The 20,521-nt window shown below is 41.6% G+C and overlaps 1 protein-coding gene across 8 annotated transcripts in view; it reads left to right on the top strand.

Annotated features, from left to right (window-relative positions):
* Positions 1-20,521, top strand: part of LOC122718911 (fat-like cadherin-related tumor suppressor homolog) — a 529,283-nt gene that overhangs the window by 156,584 nt on the left and 352,178 nt on the right. For all 8 annotated transcript variants that reach the window (XR_006347483.1, XR_006347482.1, XM_043944311.1 and 5 more), the window contains exons 2-3: positions 10,765-11,726; positions 13,111-15,818. Coding sequence is in view for 6 of the 8 variants with exons in the window: in XM_043944311.1 (XP_043800246.1) it covers positions 10,891-11,726; positions 13,111-15,818 (3,544 nt within the window). In the remaining 2 variants the exon portion in view is untranslated. The remainder of the gene's footprint in view (positions 1-10,764; positions 11,727-13,110; positions 15,819-20,521) is intronic.

The raw sequence follows: 20,521 nt of genomic DNA, 5'->3' as shown, positions 1-20,521 counted from the left end.
TTTCCCGTATAATTAACAGCCTTAAGGAAGGTGCACAACCGGTTAATCGATCGGATCGATCGAGCCTCGATTTCGCCAAAAGCAATTTAAACGTAAAGCGAACGTAATTCGATGTCGTATCGTTTAACCGTATGTTTCTAGTTTAATAGATCTTCATTAAAAAAAAAAAAGAAAAGAAAGAAAAAAGAAAGAAAAAAATATATATATATATATATATAGATCGAAAGTCAATTGCAATTGCGCGTCGTTTCGTTCTTCGCTACTTTCTTTTTTATCGTTTTTTTCCGTGTCGCGGAATGGAACGTGTTCTCTGGACGTTATCTGATACTTTTTTTAAAGATCGAGAAATGTTACGTTCGTCTAAATTTCTGGTCGTTAAGATAAAAGTTATACGTAGTAGGTAGGAATACGTGCGATCGAAGTTAATGATCGTTGTGGTGCCACTTATTCCTGTCCTTATTCCATATTTATAAAAAGATACACTCGCGTGTATCTAACGAAGGGTTTGTCTTGTTCGTGGATCGGATTTCTAGATTTTTTTTTTTACTTCGAGTACTTGGAAGTGATGTACATGGAATATCTCACTCGTGCTTTCGAAATGTTAAAAAATCTTACAACACGTTCTATTTCTATTCCCATTCATTTTTGCACGAATTTTAATTGCATGCATTTTTCTTTTTTTTTTTAGTATTAATTATTTACATAAAAATCAAATGGATATCTGTTCTATTTGAGTTATTCGATTTTTTCCAATTTTCTCGGTGAACGAAATATTTATGTTTATAATTTGCAAATTTAACGAGCACAAGAAAGTAGACGGAGCATTTATTATTCTTTGGATTGATTTAATCCGAAAGTGTGGGTTGGCTGTCACCCTTTCCACTCTATCCTTCCTCGTGTGGAATACACCCTTCCCTATTCTGGGAAGGCTGAGACACGATTAGGCTACTTATAGCTCGTTTGTCAACACGATCGCTCCGCACCGGCACTCCAATCCTTGTAATCGTACATTTTACTGGGAATGAATTTATCGGTTGACACTTTTAAGCTATTTTGGAAAAAGTTTTTAGTACAATAGAAAGATATATATTGCATTGTGAATGTTAAAAATGTTTCAAAATGTGAATATTTTTTAAAATGTTTATTAAGAAATTTTTTTTTATTCGATTTTTTTTTTTTTTTGTAAGTATCGTCTTGCGCTGATTTTTCTTGAAATGGAATATCGAATTTCCTATTAACTCTCCTATCGTGCTCCTCGTGGTATACTCAATTTTATTTTCAGATTAATGTAATCTTCTTGCATTGAACTTTACCGATATCAAATTTCTTGATCTCGTTTACTCTGAAAAATATAACACGGAAAAATATAAAAATTTTAATTAAAAGTTTCGACTTACTTTATGGAAAAATTACACAATATATAAACTTTTACTACAATATAATAAAGAAATAAGAAAATAAAATTCTTTAATCCCGATAAGAAAGCGAAACTTTGATAAAATTACCTTGCCTCTTGCTCTCGAACAACTTTAAATAATTGATATAATTTTATCGACAAATAATAATTCTTTATATATATATATATAAATAATTGAAGAAATATCTCACCAATTCAGAATAATTATAAAGTAATTATAATATTTGAAATACAGAATTATACGTGGCAATACGTGTTTCTGTTTGAGAGATGTGTGAATATTGTATTGCAAAGCGTGAAAACGCTCATCTCGACCATGCAATATTCCAACTGTCATCGCGTTCGAAGGTTCGCGCGCGAGATAAAGCGACGCACAATGCGTTCGACGAGGCGCGAAGACGATTGTTCCAGCTCGTGGCGGGATTGGAAGGAGGTCATATCGTTCTGTTTAATTATCAAGCCAGACAGAGGCGAGAGCACAGTTACTAGAAATATTGAAAATTCGGCCAAGCGGATCGACGCGTCGATGAAAGGCTTCGACAGAGCTTCGACGAGAACGATTGAAAAACTTGTCGTGTTAAAATACGTACGTACCGAATCCATAAACATTCTCCTCTTAATTGGATAACTTCTTAAGTTAAAAGTCGATCAAAGAATTAAAGAAGATGATTAACTCAAAATCAGATGAATTATAGAATTAAATATACTTAATGTACTTACTTTGCACCGTGACGAAAAAACGTGAAAAGAAATTAAAAATTTTATCGTCAGAATTTATTTGGGAAACGGAAAAAGCCGCGCCACTGAAATCCTTTCTTATTATTTCATCTCGATATGAGACTTAAACATCACATTGAATCTAACTTGTTTAAAGTTTGAGATAGATCGGTTTAAAAATTACCCTTTCTTTTACACGATGATATCTCGAGAAGTCGTAAAAAGATAAATAAAAAAGGATTTCGAGGAGCAAGATTCCGCGTTTCTAACGATCGTTCGATCGTTGACCGGAAGTTACTATCCTCGATTCAAATTTTTCCTAATTTTAATAACTTTCACTCGAGCTGTAAGACGAGTCACGATGGATGGATATTTTTCATTTAGAGAGAAAAGTAATTGTAGAACTGTGTCTAGGCTGTGTATATAACAATTTTTCGCGAGTTTTCGTTGTCGACAATACATAAATCTCTTTAGAAACGAGGGGGAAGATCTTCTTCCACGTGAAAGTTGGTCGAGGTTTGTGAAAGAATTTGGAATTGTGGAAGTGGATCGTTCCGTGAAGGACAAGAGAGAGGGATATATGTGGTACTTATGTGGAAACGAGTATTGTTATTACGGTGAATAATCGTGTCGAAGCGAGGTTTACAAGGCCGTAAAGACTTGAGGGATTGTGTACAATTACTGGGACGATGAACACGAAGATCGATCGCGGTGACTGGAGTAATGGGTTGCGGTATATGTCGATTAACGATATCATTCTCGGTTTGGTTTACCGATGTTGACTCGATATTATCTCTGCGAGTGATTTACTCGATCAAGACTCGATTCTAAATGCTCTGTTTACGATATATGCGTATACACAAACTAATTTAAATATTCGAACGAAGCACGGTTTGATCGTACGTTTCCAATTTGCATTTACCATTATTTATTTATTTTTTCTCTCTCTCTCTCTCTCTCTCTCGTCTCGTAAATCAATTTCATCTTATTTTACTCCACGATTTTACTCACGAAATCGGAAATTTTTCATTTTTGAATTCCTTCCTCGACTCGTCCTTCTAAATTATTTATTATTCGAATTACTTCGACCAAGGTGATCCACTTACTATAGCTATATACACATGTATACACGTATATATAATTGCAATCGTTCACTATAACATAACAATGTTATCTTAAATTCTTATACGAATTTCTATCTCGAGGACTCGATCACATTCCTCCTCGCATTATTTTTATTCTCCCCTTCTTTCATCCTTTATCATCATCACAATTACAGATTACAACCCCGAGGCTACACCTCGCATAAGAGTTAATAAATCAATCATCCTTTCAACCCGTCGAGATCGTCGACGAATTCATCCTCCCCGAAAATTCCAAGATCCTTTCACCCCTTGTTCCATCCCCTTGTTCATGAATGAAACATTCATTCGTTGAACGATAGTCAGCGACTTCGATAAGGGCTGCCAGAATGCAACTTCGTATCGGCTGCTTAACACCTGCCAGTCGCGCCAACTCGTCGATAGCAATCGTTAATCGAGTAACGCGTGTGGAAAGGTCGCGTCGAATACAGAACTCCTCGACGATTGGCATGGCGTGGGAACAGAACGTGGAACTGGATCTTTGGCAGCGATATTACGTTGCCATCCTTGAGAGGGGAGATTGTTGTCGAGAAGAGTTGCCTCGATACGAACATGGTGCATCCCTCGAAAATTTATATTTATTTGATAGATTTATTTTTTTGCCATTGAAACGTATATGCAAATTCCTGTTAAAAAATTACTTTTAATCCTTTGCACTCCAGGCTCGAATTAACTTTTGTAAAACTTTTATATTTTAATATTATTTGTACCTTTACATATAAAGAAAGAACATTTGTTGGATATTAAATTCTGTATCGTTGTTTTGCGCGATATTTTAATAATAATAATTACCAAGATGCATCCTCGGTTTTGCATCCTCTCACTGTGTTACTCTTATTTTTCATCTTTCTATCTCTATTTTCTCCCTACTCAATTTCTTAATAGAAATAATTTCATTATTCAAGAATTAATTAAAATTCAAAAACTTGGAAAATAATATCTCTATTCCCACGATTGTCAAACTCGGACCAACATCGAGAATACAGTTCGATCTAATTTGAGATAAAAAAAATCGATAGTGTATCATTCCACACTTTATAAGATTACACGTAAAGAGCTTATATTATAAGAATCTATTCGATATTAAAAAAAAAGTCAAGCATAAATAAATATTGTCGCCACATCCATCTGATCCAACTGGTGTCTCAGAGTCACCATTCGAACAAAGGGTTAAATTTGGACTTACATATCTCGAAAAAGAGATAGCAAAAACAGCACGAATAAAATCCAAAACACCGTGAGAAAGTCGCGCACGAGTGCCACTCCATCGTCGTCTTGCCGGAGAGCAGACACGATTTCTCCTCGAAACGAGCGATAATCGGATGCACGGGGGAAAAACACAGGGAGATTTTTGATAAAAAGCAGCCACAGCTTTGGAGAGGAGGGGGGAGAAAATTTTTTATAAAGAGAGATCCACGGCGAGGTTGGTGATACACCGGCGCAGACAGATGGCGAAATAATGTGTTTTCCGGCCGGGTGGGCCGGCCGAGACCCGCCTCGAAGCCCGCCGAGATAAAAGCCGCTTCGACGCCGCTTTGACAAAAACCGCCACCCGCGTGTGATTATTAAATACCAGGAAACGCGACCACTTCTTCGGAGGCGGAAGGAAAAATAGCGCCAAGACGTCTCTTGGAAGAAGGAAGGAACAGAGTGGTTCCTCGTTGATTGCTCCTCTTTGAATTGAAATTGAATATTTAGACAGATTATACATTTTTTTTTCCTTCGATGAATACGATGAGAGAAGAATAAAATTTGGCCTTTTTTTGAATCATGGGAAAAATTTGATATCTCATTTCCCTTTTTATATGCACATTTGTTTCGTTGAATTTTTTGACAGCACATTTGTCATCGAACATCAATGAATAAATATCTTTCGTTTACAATATCGTTGTACAAATTATACGAGAGAGAGAGAGAAAAATGTTCGTGATAAAAAGAAAGAAAGGGAAAGGTTGTGTATTAAGAAACAAGATCCCCGGAGACTACGCGTCGAAGCGAATCACATCCATCTCTTCACAACGCGAAGATCGTGCCACTCGCGAAAAGTATCAACGAGAGCGTTGTCGCGTTAATCTGACGTGAGCGTGATCGTTCGCATCGACACAACTAGGTGTACAGGCGTTCACCTGTTAATCGGATTTATCTCGAGTCGTGTGGCTCTCGGCGAAACGGAGCGAATAGTGTTCGCTCCCCCTCCCCTCTTTTTTTTCCACGCGGAGGAACGGGAGGCGAAGCTGTGGAGAAATTAATTCCACTCTCCACGCCCCCCGATTCCTCCGAAACGATCGTTCCGTTAACGAATGCGATCCCTCGTATTCAGGATAAAATACGTATCCTTCCTGACATCGTTTTCTTCGATCTGTGCACGTATCTGATTTGTACCTAATTTTTCTTTAAATTGGCCTTTCGTTTTTTCGTCTATATTCGTTTAGGAAGAGTTGGAAAGAGTCGATTTTAGGTCGAGGAGGCGAGATCGATCATCGAAGAAATAAAATCGTTCCAAGGTGAAAGTGTAAAAATGAGTATGTGTGNCCAAGGTGAAAGTGTAAAAGTGAGTGTATGTGTGTGTGTGTGTGTGTGTGTGTGTAACGTGTTATATATTTTTCGATCGGTCGATTGTGCAGTGGAAAAGATGTAACGGAGCTCGCTCACGACCTTCTTTCCGCTCGTAGATCAATGTCGCGATTCACGCTCGATTTAACTAACGCGATCGTTAACCACGAACGACAATATCTATCCTATCCCCGCCACTTTTTATTCCCTTTTCCCTCGCGTCAAACATTTCTCCATCATCCTCGCGAAAATCGAACCGTTACCGTCCTCCTCGATCGGACCGCCACGACTTTTAACTTCGCATCTAGATCGAAGATCATCATCTCTCCGAACGAATCGTTCAAAACATCGAGATATTTTCTTCATCCCATGGAATGGAGAAACTTCGCGTAACAAGAATTCAAAAATTATTTCTTAAATTTCAAAAGTCGATCTAGGTATCCAATCTACAAACCGAGATATTTTCACTCATAAGATAAGTGAAATCCATTTGTCCTAGATCTCTACGATTTCTAGGTCGAAAAAAATTGGCAACGATCAAAATTACTTTTACAAAATTGTTTTGATATACATTCTCGTAATCTCGAAATTCGAGTCGAAGAAAAATCAAAACAAACGAAACGTTACCACAAATCTAGGTATAAATAATCTGCAAAACCCTTGTTTAAAACCTTGCGAATATTTTTATTTAACACAGGGAAGGAAGGAGAGGGGTGAAAGGTTATCCACTTATCGTCGTTTCTACGATTTCGAGTTGCTTGTCTCTGATGTATCGGGACCGGTTGCACGCGTCTCCGGTTTTCTTCTTCACCAGGAACGTGACGCGAAAATTTATTTCGCCGGTTGACGCCCCCCGGGACAGGTCTCCTCGTTTCTCGACGCCCCGGTAAAAGCATTGTCCGCCTCATCGGTACCCTTATCGCGCCTCCTCGATCCTCCACGTTCACGAATTGGAACACGCCAACCTCGCGAGGAAAAGGTTTGATAAATGGCCGGGGATAAATAAAGGCAGTGGACGAACCTCCCTTGCGGTGGATCAACTTCTCTTGGCCGCGAAGATCGTTTATGAAGCTCGTTTGTCGAGCTCGGGAGGGTGTTTAATTCGATACGTGGCTTGAAACGTATCGTTTCGTTGGGACACGTGCAGGAATTTTTATTTTACTCGATCGGGGGAGAAGTCGAGAGAGAGAGAGATAGAATTCGATAAAGCTACGTTCAGTCGTCGAGACGCAACATAAAACGATCTTTCCTAATAAAGGAATAAAGGCGTTATTTTCACAATTAATACTTTCATCAATAAATATAAATCATATAAATCACTCGAGAAAATCATCGAGTCTTCTTCGGAAAGTAAATTTCACAATTTTCAATTTGCTCGCCTTAGAGGCAACGTGTATAATAACGAGTATCAAGCATGTATTTGCCGGCGTGCTAACTCAACCACGCCCTCTATCCGCGCCACCTTTAACACGTTCCCCTCCGTGTATGTGAACATTTGGTATCGACGGCACGTACGGTGCCTGTTTGACGAATCGAAATGAACGGCGCGAAATGTTCGTTCCCGGTACAACCCATTCCCATGAGCAGGTGTGGAAAACGGGCGAGCAAGGTTGTCTCGAAAGGTTGGTTCAAGGTTGGTTGGTCGGTCGGCTGGCCGTTCCAGGGAGCGAAACACCGGCAGTGGCGCCAACCTGGCGGCTCTCTCTGCTCCACGCTCTCCTCTTGCACCGTGGAAATCGCGAGAACACCTAAAAATATCGCATCATCCGTTTGATTTTTATCTGGAACAACTCGTATCGTGGTCTGTTTGTGGGCTCGTTTCCTCCATGGAACGCCATGTGAACATCTCTGCGGGAGTTTAGCATGCTCGTTTCGCGAGCTGTATATAAAGCGTATATATATCCACGTAGAGCGTGTATCTTTTTTCTCGTCTTCGTCAGATAGAGGTTCGAGAAGATGGAAGTGTTTTTAAAAAGTAGGAGGTAAATTTTACAAATTCGTTTTTCAAATTTATACTCTTCGCTTCGAGAATGGTTACGCTTTTGCGTGGGTATTAGCATTGTAATGCGGATGACGTAAATGTATGCGTCATGGATGGTTGAGAATGGTATGTGTATATGTGTATATTTAACTTTCCTTTTGCGTGTACAAGTGTTGTCATCGGTATAAACGGCCATCTTGGTTTTCATTCCAGTTTACTACTCGTCGTCGAGTATCAATATCTATCTAATATCGACATTGTATATATTGATTCTTAATGACTAGGGATTAATTAGTTTATATTTTAGTATAGAAAGGAATAAAAATGAAAATTCATTTCCATGAAAATCATTCAATTCCTCGATTCGATCGAGGACAAAAAAATTGTACACGAATGAAAGTGCAACGATTTTCTTATTTAACCCTTCTCTCGATTTAAATATATATATATATATATATATATATACGTAACAAAGAAATTAAAACTTTTCATCGTGTTCAAACGTTCCAAGTGTGTACACGGCTTAAACGGTGCCAGCGCGCGGCAAAACGTTGTTTATCGCAGTAACTGTACCGATAATCTCGTCGATTTTACACAGAGAGAGAAAGAGAGAGGGGCAAGAAACTTGAAAATGTCCGGCGATAATTAGCCGGTTTGTCTCGGATGTTTTTCCTCGACTAGGCTAAACGCACCGTTAGCAGCTACGATTTTTACGTTCCATCGTGGAAAATGTCGGTTGGAGCCTGTTGGAAAGTTCAGCGAAGAAACGAGACGGGGAGGGAAAAAAGTTCGATGGCGGCGTCTCTCGAAAGCATAAGTTGATAAGATTGAGCTCTTCGAAGCGTTCTAAGAAAACTATATCTTGTAGCTAGTCTTGTATTCCGCAATCGTGAATTAACCGGTCACTCTTCGTGGCCGACCGAGGATGAAATAAATGGCTCGTGTTGATCTCGGAGGATGTGCGAGAAGGAGAAAATCGAAATTTATACGCGTGGATCAGAAAATCATTGTTCGCAGAAAGATGGATGAAATTTAGAAAATTTTACTAAATTTCGTTACTCGAAGATTTCGAGAGAATTTAAAAAGTTTCAGAATATTTCTGGAAATTTGAAAAATTTTTAAAATCAGAAAGATGGAAACTCGGAAAATTTAAGAACTTTGTACCTCGAATCGTAGAAAAGTTTTTCGTTTAATCAAGTTCCTTCCCAAAATTCCACGAATGAAGATAACCACCGACACGGGAATCTACTTCACTTGTTTATCTTCTATTCGAAGTAGAACGAATCTCGCTGTTTTTTTCCTCGACATCGATACCATGCATTTTCCATCCTCGTCGAAAGTGTCGATCGATGGAATTCACATTGGATCACCTCGACGAGAAGATCGGAGGGTTGGCGATCGATAGGCTGGAACGCTCGAAGATAGGCAAAATCGCGTCGCGCGTTATCGGATCCAACGTTTTCCATCGTTTATTAATCCTGACTGCCGCAACTATCACGGTTGAAATATTCACCATTCACCTGGCTGCATTCTGAACCACTTGTATAAACGTTTGTGCGACGACGGAATTCATCGACTCCAAATTTAAAGTACGTTTGTAGCGCACGAATTTGTAATTACTTAATTTCAAACGGTTTGTTTTAATTCTTAAAACAAACGATCAAACTCAATTCGTCAAAATGACGAATTTCGTATTCCTTGTTTCACGATTATTGAAAACGTGAAAATGTTTTCGACGAAATTAAATTATTACAATTTATTGATACGGTAATTACATATACTTACTTTTGTGACATTATTTATAATTACAATCATTTATATGTAAAATAAGTGTTTAGATATTGAATAAAAAGTTTCGACGATGAGAAATTCTGAGATTCGTTTGAAAAAAAGAAATAATATTTCACGCCCTCTAAACGAATTTAAAATAATTGTATCATCACTCTTATCTTTTTTCAAATAATAAAAAAAAAACAATAATAATTGGAATACGAATAAGATTCATCTCGTAATCGTACAATTGTTTGTTTTGATATTGCAGCAAATTTTTCTCCATAGCTGATAATCGCTCAAAATTGAACGTTATTTTCCGCGCGTTTAACAATTTTACGATACGAATTTTCCGCTCGATGTCAATTATCCTTCGACTATTGAATTCGTAAATCCGTGTCGCGCCGTAAATTTTCGAAAAATCATCGTCCAGCTACATTCAACCCCTATAAATTCATCGAATAACATGATAGATCGATAGTCGTGGCAACGATCTGCTCTCTGCACGAGAACATTAATCAAACTCGTATTAATTTTACCTGATTCTGAATTTTTACAATGAATTACGAAATGTTTAATGTTTTAATTCTCAAAACGATTCTGACGGTCTCGAATTGCAGACAATTGTTCGCAAATATTAAATTAGTTAAATATGAAACATATATACCTTCAATATTATCTAGAATCTTATTGCAAGCAATTATGAGCGATCAGGATACTGAATTGTCTCAACATTTTATTATTTGCACGTGTGATTAAGAAATATTCTTCTAATTTTCCAAATCCTTTAAATGCAATTAAATACAATTACCTTAACTATTTTTCAAAAAAATAAACCAAAACTCATTTAGAGGGAATGTCTGATTCTGAAAAATACTTGTTTAATAAAAAAATGTGCCTCAAAAATGAGAGGAAACGAATTCGATACTAAACGATTACAATTAACACACACGCATTTACATTTCGTGCATCGAACCTGTCAATCCTGGCATCTCACGCCACCCCTTTCCCTTAACCCCCACTCCGAGTTTAACCGAGTTTAACTCGTCACGCTCGATCGGGCGTAAGCCGGTGGCTGTCGTCGAGGATAACTCTGCCTTCGTAACGTAACGACTTCGTTCCCCTTTCTCGAGCCGAAAATCATGGTGAAATCTCATCCTCACGTGTACGTGAACGTGTTCCAGGTCCGGCCGCTTGGACGAGGACGGGAAGGACGAGGAGCCACGTAGCCACGGTGGTTCCCTCGCCCGATCGGGGAAACGACGGATCTCACTCGCGGAAATCGGTGACGATGAGCTAGCGACACGACGATGAGGAGGATGAAGCAGCGAGCGCTGCTCGCCTGGCCATGGTTGTGGCTGTGGCTGCTCGCGGCCACAGCCGGTTCCCCGTCTTCCGACGCTTCCCCGTCGACCACTCTCTCGTCGTCGTCGTCGGCGGCGGCGGCGAGCACAGGCCCCGTGACGAGGTCGTTCTCGCCCACCATCCCCACGTCCACCTCCTCCGCCTCCTCCTCCTCCTCCTCCTCGTACGCGAGCGAGGGCACGAGCCAACAACAACAGCCCGACGACGAGTTCCGTTTCACCCTTCCGCTCTACAACGTGTCGATACCGGAGAACTCGATCGGCAAGACGTACGTGGTCCCTTACGTGGACGAGAGGATGGGCATAAAGCTGCCGTCACCGGACGCCAACCTCGACATCCGTTTCCGTATAATGAGCGGGGACCGCGACAGATTCTTCAAGGCCGAGGAGAGGACCGTCGGTGATTTCTGCTTCCTGTTGATTCGGACTCGTACGGGTAACGTGGACGTGTTGAACCGGGAGAGGAAGGATCATTACGTGCTCGAGGTGCGCGCCACGTTGAACAGGAACGACGGGAGGAATCTGGTTACGATACTCGAGGCGGACACCACCGTGGTTGTCACGATCTTGGACACGAACGACCTGAACCCCCTCTTCTACCCGACCGAGTACGAGGCCACCGTCACGGAGGACACGCCTATGCATCGAAGCATACTCAGGGTAATCGCCGAGGACGCCGATCTCGGCAGGAACGGGGAGATTTATTACAGCTTGGCCGAGGAAACGGATCAGTTCGCCGTTCACCCGGTCAGCGGGGTAATAACGCTCACCAGGCCTCTCAGGTAGGTTTTCTTGCGAGAGATATTGGAAGGTAATTTCGTTTTTTTCTCTTTCTTTTTTTTTTTTTTTCGTTTTCGGAACGTCAAACGTCGTTTCGTGCGGTCGAATTGTTGACGAAATTCAATCTCGGTCAATAATTTCTCGAGTCGTTATTCGCTTCAACCTTTTTCCGTCTTTCTTTGCCAAAATTGTCGAAACGAAATTTTCTTGTAAATAAATGCCACGAAATGCCAAATTCTCGAAATATAATAATAACGGTTTAGAATAAAATTGGCTGGACAAACATTCGACTTTATAAATAAATGCCAATTCTCAAAATATAATAACAACACGGTTTAGAATAAAATTGGCTGGACAAATATTCGATTTTTCTTATAAATAAATGCCATGAAATGCCAATTCTCAAAATATAATAATAACAACATAGTTTAGAGTAAAGTGGGCTGGACAAACATTCGACTTTTCTTATAAATAAATGCCATGAAATACCAATTCTCAAAATATAATAATAACGGTTTAAAATAAAATTGGCTGGACAAACATTCGACTTTATAAATAAATGCCAATTCTCAAAATATAATAACAACACGGTTTAGAATAAAATTGGCTGGACAAATATTCGATTTTTCTTATAAATAAATGCCAATTCTCAAAATATAATAATTCTCAAATATAATAATAACAACACGGTTTAGAATAAAATTGGCTGGAAAAATATTCGATTTTTCTTATAAATAACTGCCAATGAAATGCCAATTCTCAAAATATAATAATAACGGTTTAAAATAAAATTGGCTGGACAAATATTCGACTTGTCTTATAAATAAACCACGAAATGCCAATTCTCAAAATATAATAATAACAATACGATTTAAAATAAAATTAATTGAATAAACATTCGAATTTTCTTATAAATAAATGCCATGAAATATCAATTCTTAAAATATAATAATAACGGTTTAGAATAAAATTGGCTGGACAAATATTCGATTTTTCTTATAAATAACTGCCATGAAATGCCAATTCTCGAAATATAATAATAACAACATAGTTTAGAGTAAAGTGGGCTGGACAAACATTCGACTTTTCTTATAAATAAATGCCAATTCTCAAAATATAATAACACGGTTTAGAAAGTTGGCTGGACAAACATTTAACTTTTCTTACAAATAAACCATAAAATGCTCAAGATATAATAATAACGGTTTAGAAAGTTGGCTGGATAAAGATTCGACTTATATGAATAGCAACACTCGTGTGAAAAAACGAAATTACATTCCGAACAACCCGATAGAATTTCCTATCGATTCCTTTTAAATTTTCTTCCCAATTCGATTGGAACACGCGAAAAGTTCTCTCGTAATCCTCTCGATGAACCGTGTCCAGATACACGGAGCGAGCGATCCACGAACTGGTGGTGCTGGCAAAGGACCGGGGTGCCCTGTTCCGGGGCAGCAGCAGAGCTAGCACGGCGAAGGTGACGATCAAGGTGCGTCAGGTGAACCTTCACTCGCCCGAGATCTACGTGCACCACCTGCCCGACATCGTGGAGCACTCGAACGCGGACATCTACGCGATCGTGCGGGTGATGGACAACGACGAGGGGATGCACGGTCAGATCGCGAGCCTGGACATCGTGGGCGGCGACCCGGCCGGCCACTTCAGAGTGCGTCCAGCCGGCGGGCCGCACTCGGGGGAATACAACATCGAGGTGTTGCACCTGTTGGACAGGGAGACGGCGGTCCAGGGCTACAACTTGACGCTCCGCGCGACGGATCGGGGGGTGCCCCAACGCTTCAGCTACAAATTCGTCCCTGTCCACCTGGCCGATCTGAACGACAACGCCCCAGTGTTCAGCAGGGAGATATACGAGGTGAGGGTGGCCGAGACGGCGCCCGTCAACACGCCGGTGATCCAGCTGAAGGTGACGGACGCGGACGAGGGGAAGAACGCGCTTGTGTTCCTGGAGATCGTGGGCGGGAACGAGGGTGGCGAGTTCTACGTGAACGCCGAGACGGGGATGTTGTACACGGCCGTGAACCTGGACGCTGAGAAGAAGGCGTTCTACACGCTGACCGTGTCTGCGGTTGACCAGGGGAACGCGGGTACCAGGAAGCAATCCTCGGCCAAGGTGAAGATAAACGTGGTCGACACGAACGACAACGATCCTACGTTCGAGCAATCGGAGATGGAGGTGTGGATCGACGAGAACGAGCCGGCGGGCACGTCGGTCGTGAAGATAACCGCCAAGGATCGTGACTCGGGCGAGAACGCGTACATCTCGTACAGCATCGACAACATCCAGAAGGTGCCGTTCGAGATCGACCACTTCTCGGGCATAGTGAGGACGAAACAGGTGCTCGACTACGAGACCATGAAGCGGGAGTACTTGCTGCACGTGCGGGTGAGCGATTGGGGCATGCCGTTCAGACGGCAGGCCGAGATGCGGCTGCACGTGAGGGTGCGCGACGTGAACGACAACAGGCCCCAGTTCGAGAGGATCGACTGCACAGGCCACGTGCCGAGGTACGTGTCGATCGGGTCCGAGATCATCACCGTCTCGGCCATCGACTTCGACGCGGGCAACATCATCAGTTATCGCATAGTCTCCGGGAACGAGGACGGCTGCTTCGCCCTCGACTCGGCCAGCGGCGTGCTGTCCGTCGCCTGCGACCTGTCCGACGTCAAGGTCGCCGAGCGCGTGGTCAACGTGACCGCAACGGACGGCTCCCATTTCGCGGACGTGAACCCCGTCCACGTGCACCTGGTGAACGCGAAGAGGAACTTGGGCTCGCAGGGGAGGATACTGTCGGACCAGAGCGGGGCTTTCGAGTGCCGGGACACGGGTGTCGCCCGCCGTTTGACCGAGGCGATCGCCGCCGCCGAGAGGAACAACATGCCCTCGAAGGACGACGGGTACGCGCTCACGCCTAGCCGATACGGGGAGAACGTGCACGCCCCCGAGTTCGTCGATTTCCCAAGCGAGATAAAGGCGAACGAGTCGGTGGGGATAGGCACGACCCTGGTCAGGATCCGCGCCAGGGACAGGGACTTGGACTACAACGGGAAACTGGTGTTCTGCGTCTCGGCCGGGGACCGGGACTCCGTGTTCAAGATCGACCCCGACACGGGCGACCTGAACGTGATCGGCCACCTGGACAGGGAGCGGGAGAGCGAGTACTTCCTCAACATAAGCGTGTACGACTTGGGCAAGCCCCAGAAGTCAGCCTCGAGGATGCTCCCCGTCACGATCCTCGACGTGAACGACAACGCGCCGAGGTTCGACAAGTCTTTGGCGAGCTTTCGCGTCTCCGAGACCGCTTTGAACGGGACCAACGTGTGGCGGGCGAACGCTACCGACGCCGATCTCGGCGAGAACGCCCGGGTCACCTACTCCCTGGTGACCGAGACGAACGACTTCCGGGTGGATCCCGTCACGGGAGTGCTCACCGTTTTCGGCAGGTTGGACAGGGAGCGGCAGGAGGTGTACGAGCTGAGGATACGGGCGCAGGACAACGGGGGCAAGGGGGCGGACGCGCCCCCCTTGTACTCGGACGCTTTGGTCAGGGTGATGGTGGACGACGTGAACGACAACGCGCCTAGCTTCGCTCTGTCCAGTTACACGGTGAAGATTCGCGAGGACGTGCCCGTGTGGACGGTGGTCGCCGTCGTGGACGCCACGGACCCGGACGAGGGGGGCGGGGGCGACGTCGAGTACTTCCTGTCCGACGCCATGGAGAGCGAGGGCTACTTCAAGGTCGACAAGGTGTCCGGCACCATCAGGATCACCCAGAGCCTGGACTTCGAGGAACGGCAGATGCACACGTTGACGATAGTGGCGAGGGACAGGGGCGAGCCGCCCCTGTCCTCCGAGACCATGGTTATCATAGACGTGGTGGACGTGAACGAGAACGTTCATCCCCCGTTGTTCGACGACTTCGTCGTTTCCGCTAGCGTGTTCGAGAACCAAGCTGTAGGCACTCTGGTAACCACTGTCCGCGCCAGGGACGCCGATCCCCTCGGCGGGGACTCGAGGATCGGATACACCATACGTGGAGGGGACGGGATCGGGATTTTCTCCATCGACAACGAAGGTGAGCTCTTCCTTTCTCTTTTTTCTCTATTATATATACGAGAGTGTTAATCTTAATTTGGATTCGGATCAGTTGACGAGGAAATTGTGTATTGAAAATTAGAAAAGAAAGGAAACTTTCTAATGGATAAAACTAACGTGCGCATAAATAGTAGAAGAAAAAGGGGGAGGTCGGTTCAATTGTATTCCTCGCAGAGAATATTGTACGAAAGGGTGGAACACCGGGGTTATGTGCCGCTTATGAATAGTATCGAGTTTAATTGAGTACGGTTAATTTATGGGTTTACGGAGAAAGAAGCCTGTTGCTGAAAGCTGTCCGCTCCCTGTCCACCAACAATTTCGCGATACCGATAAATTTCCATTATTGCAAGGGATTAAAGGTAATCGGATGAAAAAGTTAAATATTGTCGCTCCATGCCGCTGCTCGTCGTTAATATTCTTCCATCCGTTTTATTCTCGCGTTTGCCTTCACCCATCCCCCGTGTTAGACTCGATTTGCGCGTGTTTGCAACTTTTCTTTTTTTTTTTTTTAGGGTGAAGTAAACGACTGTGAAAATAACAATGAATCCGAATTATTTTTATCGAATTAATTAATTTCTTCCTTATAACGAATCGTTCTAATTATTTTCATCAATTGACTTGGCCGAGTAGTAACAGCTAAGCTCTTTTAATAAAACTAACGATTTCGTTGAAAGAACAATCTTTTGATAAAAAGATAAAAATTCTCAATTTCGTTTAATGGAAAGAGGAAGGCAAGACGTAAGGAATGCCTCGTTTTTGAAAAGCGCGCCTTTTCCATCCAGATGTCGGATCTGTCGTTTGCATATTAATCTTTTTTTTTAATCTTGGCGTCAATGGCTAAAAATTAAATTCGTTTCTTCCCGACTTTGAGACTCCTCTTTTTTTTTTTTTTTTTTCCCCTCTCTCCTCTGTCTTCTCTACCGGAAATGGTCGATAGCTCGGCTCGGTTCGAACACTTGCATGAAAATGTAACTCGAGTTCCCGCGCGCTTTTAGACACCAACTTTTGTATAATGCGTTGAATTCGGTTAGAAAGTTCTCGAAAGTTTCCCTCGGTTCTGATTTTGACAGTTTCACGGTTGTGCAGAGTTTGTGAGAATACCGGTTCGGGAAAAGAAACTTGTAATGGTGTTTCTTTGTGCTTGTTGGACCGTGCTAGTATAAATGCTAAGTCCCTTGTTCGAGGATATTTTCTCTTGCCGCTGTGTATATATATAAGGTTTGTAATGCAGCTGCAGATGTTTGGTATCAAATTTTTTTCCCCTTTCGAGATTTCTTTGAAAATTTTTCAATTAAAATGTAAAATACGGGCTTATTTTTTTTATTCAGAAGTAGAGAATAGAGAATCCACATTCTCTCGAGTGCGAATAGACGAGTATCTTTATCGTGCAATACGAAAAAAGGTAATCGATTACGTAATAAGGAACGCGATTAATTTCATGCGAAATAATTCGTATAATAAAAATTCATTTTCGCGACTAACTGGTATAGTTAAATCATAGCCTGAGTGATAATAAAAAAGAGGGAAAGAAAGATTGATCGAAAATTAAAGTAAAAATCGTTTAAATTCTCTCGAAGACTATCGACGACTCGACGATACTAAGAAAAAATAAGGAAAACAAGATTCGCGTAAATTAACCAACCACATCGATACTCCCCTCGATACTCGACATTTCAATCACTGACGGAGAAAAGAACAAATACGGCTAATTCAACAGGTCAATCGGTGGTTAACCTCCCACTGTCTCCCTTCCCCCCTAAAAAATCGGTCCGAAACGAGACCCTGTCTTCTTCTCGAAACGACCTCGCCATTTCCTGCTCGACTTTGGTTGAAAGTAGCGTCGAGCCCCTAAAAACGATACTTTAAAATCAGGGTCCAAGGGCCGTGACAACGGCACCAATTTATTCCTCGGCGCTCGCCTTTTTTCCCTCCCCTCCTCCTCTCTTTGCTCGTTTCCCGCCCTCTGTGTCGCCGTCGATCGATCAAAAAAAAAAAAGAGGGAAACGAAAAACAAAGGCGGAAAAAGAAAAATGAAGGAGCGAGATGAATGAAAAGAAAGGAGCGAGAGAGACAGAGAGAGATAGAGAGAGAATGGAAAGGGAAAAAGAAAGAAAGAAAGAAAGAAAAAAAAAAAAAAGTAAACGCGAGTTGTTCGCCGCTTTTTACATCCGACAGTGAAGCGTCGATGGTTCGTGGCACAGGTCCAAAACGAAGTTACATCGTCGCGGGCCATTAAATACCGACGCAGCGAGTTTAATTGAATTATGGGGGACTCGCGACGATTTCTTTTTTTTCCCCTCTTTTTTTTTTTTTTCTTTTTTTTTTTTTTTTTTTTTTTTTTTTTTCACCTCTTTTCATCCAAAGAGCAAGTCTTGACTGACGATGTATAATATTCGTAATAACGTNTTTTTTTTTTTTTTTTTTTATTATTATTGTGCTTTTTTTTTATTATTATTATTATTCTGCTCGTTTTGTCGGTTAGGTTTGAAAAAAAAGGGAAGAAGATGTTGTATGTATCGTTGGTTATTTTTTTCGCGTTTTTGCGGTTCTCTTGGTAATTGGCGAGGGGGAAGGTAGATGGAAATGGATAGATTTTAGATAAAGGAGAAACGAGATTTTTGTGTTATTCTTTCGAATTCTGTTTCGAACATTTCGATCTGTTAGGCCAGTAAATATTAAACAAGACGGTTTGTTCACCACGTTGGGTATACATTGGGGATAAACGTGACTAAAATTCGAGATATTATTCGAAAAATATATGATTACGCTTTATGTTATGCATTTTACCTTTAAAATAAGAAAGAAAAATATTGTAAATTCCGCTCTAAGACTCCTGGATACCCATTAACGATCTTTCTTAACTTTCCTCCTTAACAACGATAATTCAATTCTCGTTCAATTTCCATTCTAAATTCGAAAAAAAAATTAGAAATAATTTCGAAAACACTTCTCATAGACATTCTTTCAAAATCAACCTGTTTTTCCATTTTTCGATAAACGAGACCCGTAAAACACATTATACGCGTAACATTTATACAGAGACTGCGTACACCTATTCCCTTTTTCTTTTCTCTCCTCGGTCATGATCTATTTGCTAATGGTGGCCAGTTGGCGGTCAGATTGGCGGGGAACGATTGCACGGCTATAAATCGGGCGGCGTGACGTTTCGATTCCACTCGTACATTTCGCGCGATAAAATATACACAGTTTGGAAGTTGGGGAAAAATACAGTGGGCATCGTCCCGTGCTTTGGTCACGATCGACGAGTTTCCATCGTTCGATGGAATCTCTCTCTCTCTCTCTCTCTTCGAGTGCACCCCATGGCTCCCTTTGCGTGTAAGGTTGTACAAGGTGAGCTTGGTCGAATGATCCGTATAATAAAGTGGAACGGTGTTGATATTGGGGATGGGGAAAAGGGATGGAGAAAAGTTAAATATTCGACGTGTCCTGTGGCGAGTGATAAAATTAGTTTGAGCGAATGGAAAAGATTCTTTGATCTCTGGGGCTTAGATGTAACGTTGTAACTTTTCCAAACAAAAGCGTTTCAAATATTCGAACGCTGCCACTGTTTTTTTTATTTTTGAAAGGAAGGTGTATTTTTGTAATAGTAAAAGTTCGTTTGAAAGATTTTTCAATTTATGTATAAAATTATATTTGAGAAGGCATAGATTAGAAATACAAATTGAAATAAAATATTCTAAGATCTTTTTAAATTATTTTATAAATTCAATGTAAATTCAAACTATCTTAGACTCAACAAATAATCCGCACGTAATAATACTTTGTAATACAAAATTAATTATATTTTAAAGCGCAACAGTACAATTACAATTAAAACAAAATAGTCTCTTGAAAATCGTTCTTCGAAAATTGTTATAGAATTTAAAGTTCACTTTTTATGTGTGCTTTTATTATTGAATGTTGCCAGCAACATCACTATTTCATAGTTGGTATTTCTTTTTCTTCGATACACATACTTCAAATGTTTTGAAAACAGATACGCGCAATCACGTCATAATTAAACATATTCATTCAGCTAAACTCGTACACTTTTATTTGTTGTATTGCCTAGCCAACAAAAATTATTACCTTTGACTCGAAAAATGCCAATTTCGCCCAAGTTCGTTCACTCTGTGCACGTATGCAAGTCGGCTAAGTATTCACGCGGAGGTTTTGGGGGTTGTATCGATCCCCCGTCGAGCAAAAATAATACATTGTCAGTGGTATGCATATTCAACCTGAGTAAATATTCATAAGTCTCGTCGGTGTGTTGCCCTCGTGTTCGACCAGTATTGGTGCGCGACTGTTCCTCCTCGACTGGACGAATCTCGCAGCAGCAGCAGCTCGATTCTCTTCGAGAGGAATTTATTCGTATTGCGGTTCATTACAGTTGAAAATTGAGAATTGCACATCTTCCTTTCGAAAACGAAATTATCGCTCGCCCCATCGTGTTCGATTTTTCGAATCCGTTTTTTGGGAGAGGTATATACAGTATGAACTCGTTGTTCATTACTGAGCAAACGATATTTGGCGCGAGTGTTGAACTCAGAATCGAGAATTGATCGATGTTTTTCTGTATTTCGTTCCTTTCGTTTTAAATCAAAGTCGTTGGTTAACGTTGGTAAATGAAAAATAAAATTTTTACCAATAAAATAGAGTCTTATTCTTTGAATATTATAACGC

Source organism: Apis laboriosa, unplaced genomic scaffold (assembly GCF_014066325.1).
Source record: "Apis laboriosa isolate Shangri-la unplaced genomic scaffold, ASM1406632v1 scaffold68_cov148, whole genome shotgun sequence".
Taxonomy (NCBI): domain Eukaryota; kingdom Metazoa; phylum Arthropoda; class Insecta; order Hymenoptera; family Apidae; genus Apis; species Apis laboriosa.
Note: the sequence above shows the minus strand (reverse complement) of the source record. Positions and strands in the feature narration are given on the sequence as shown.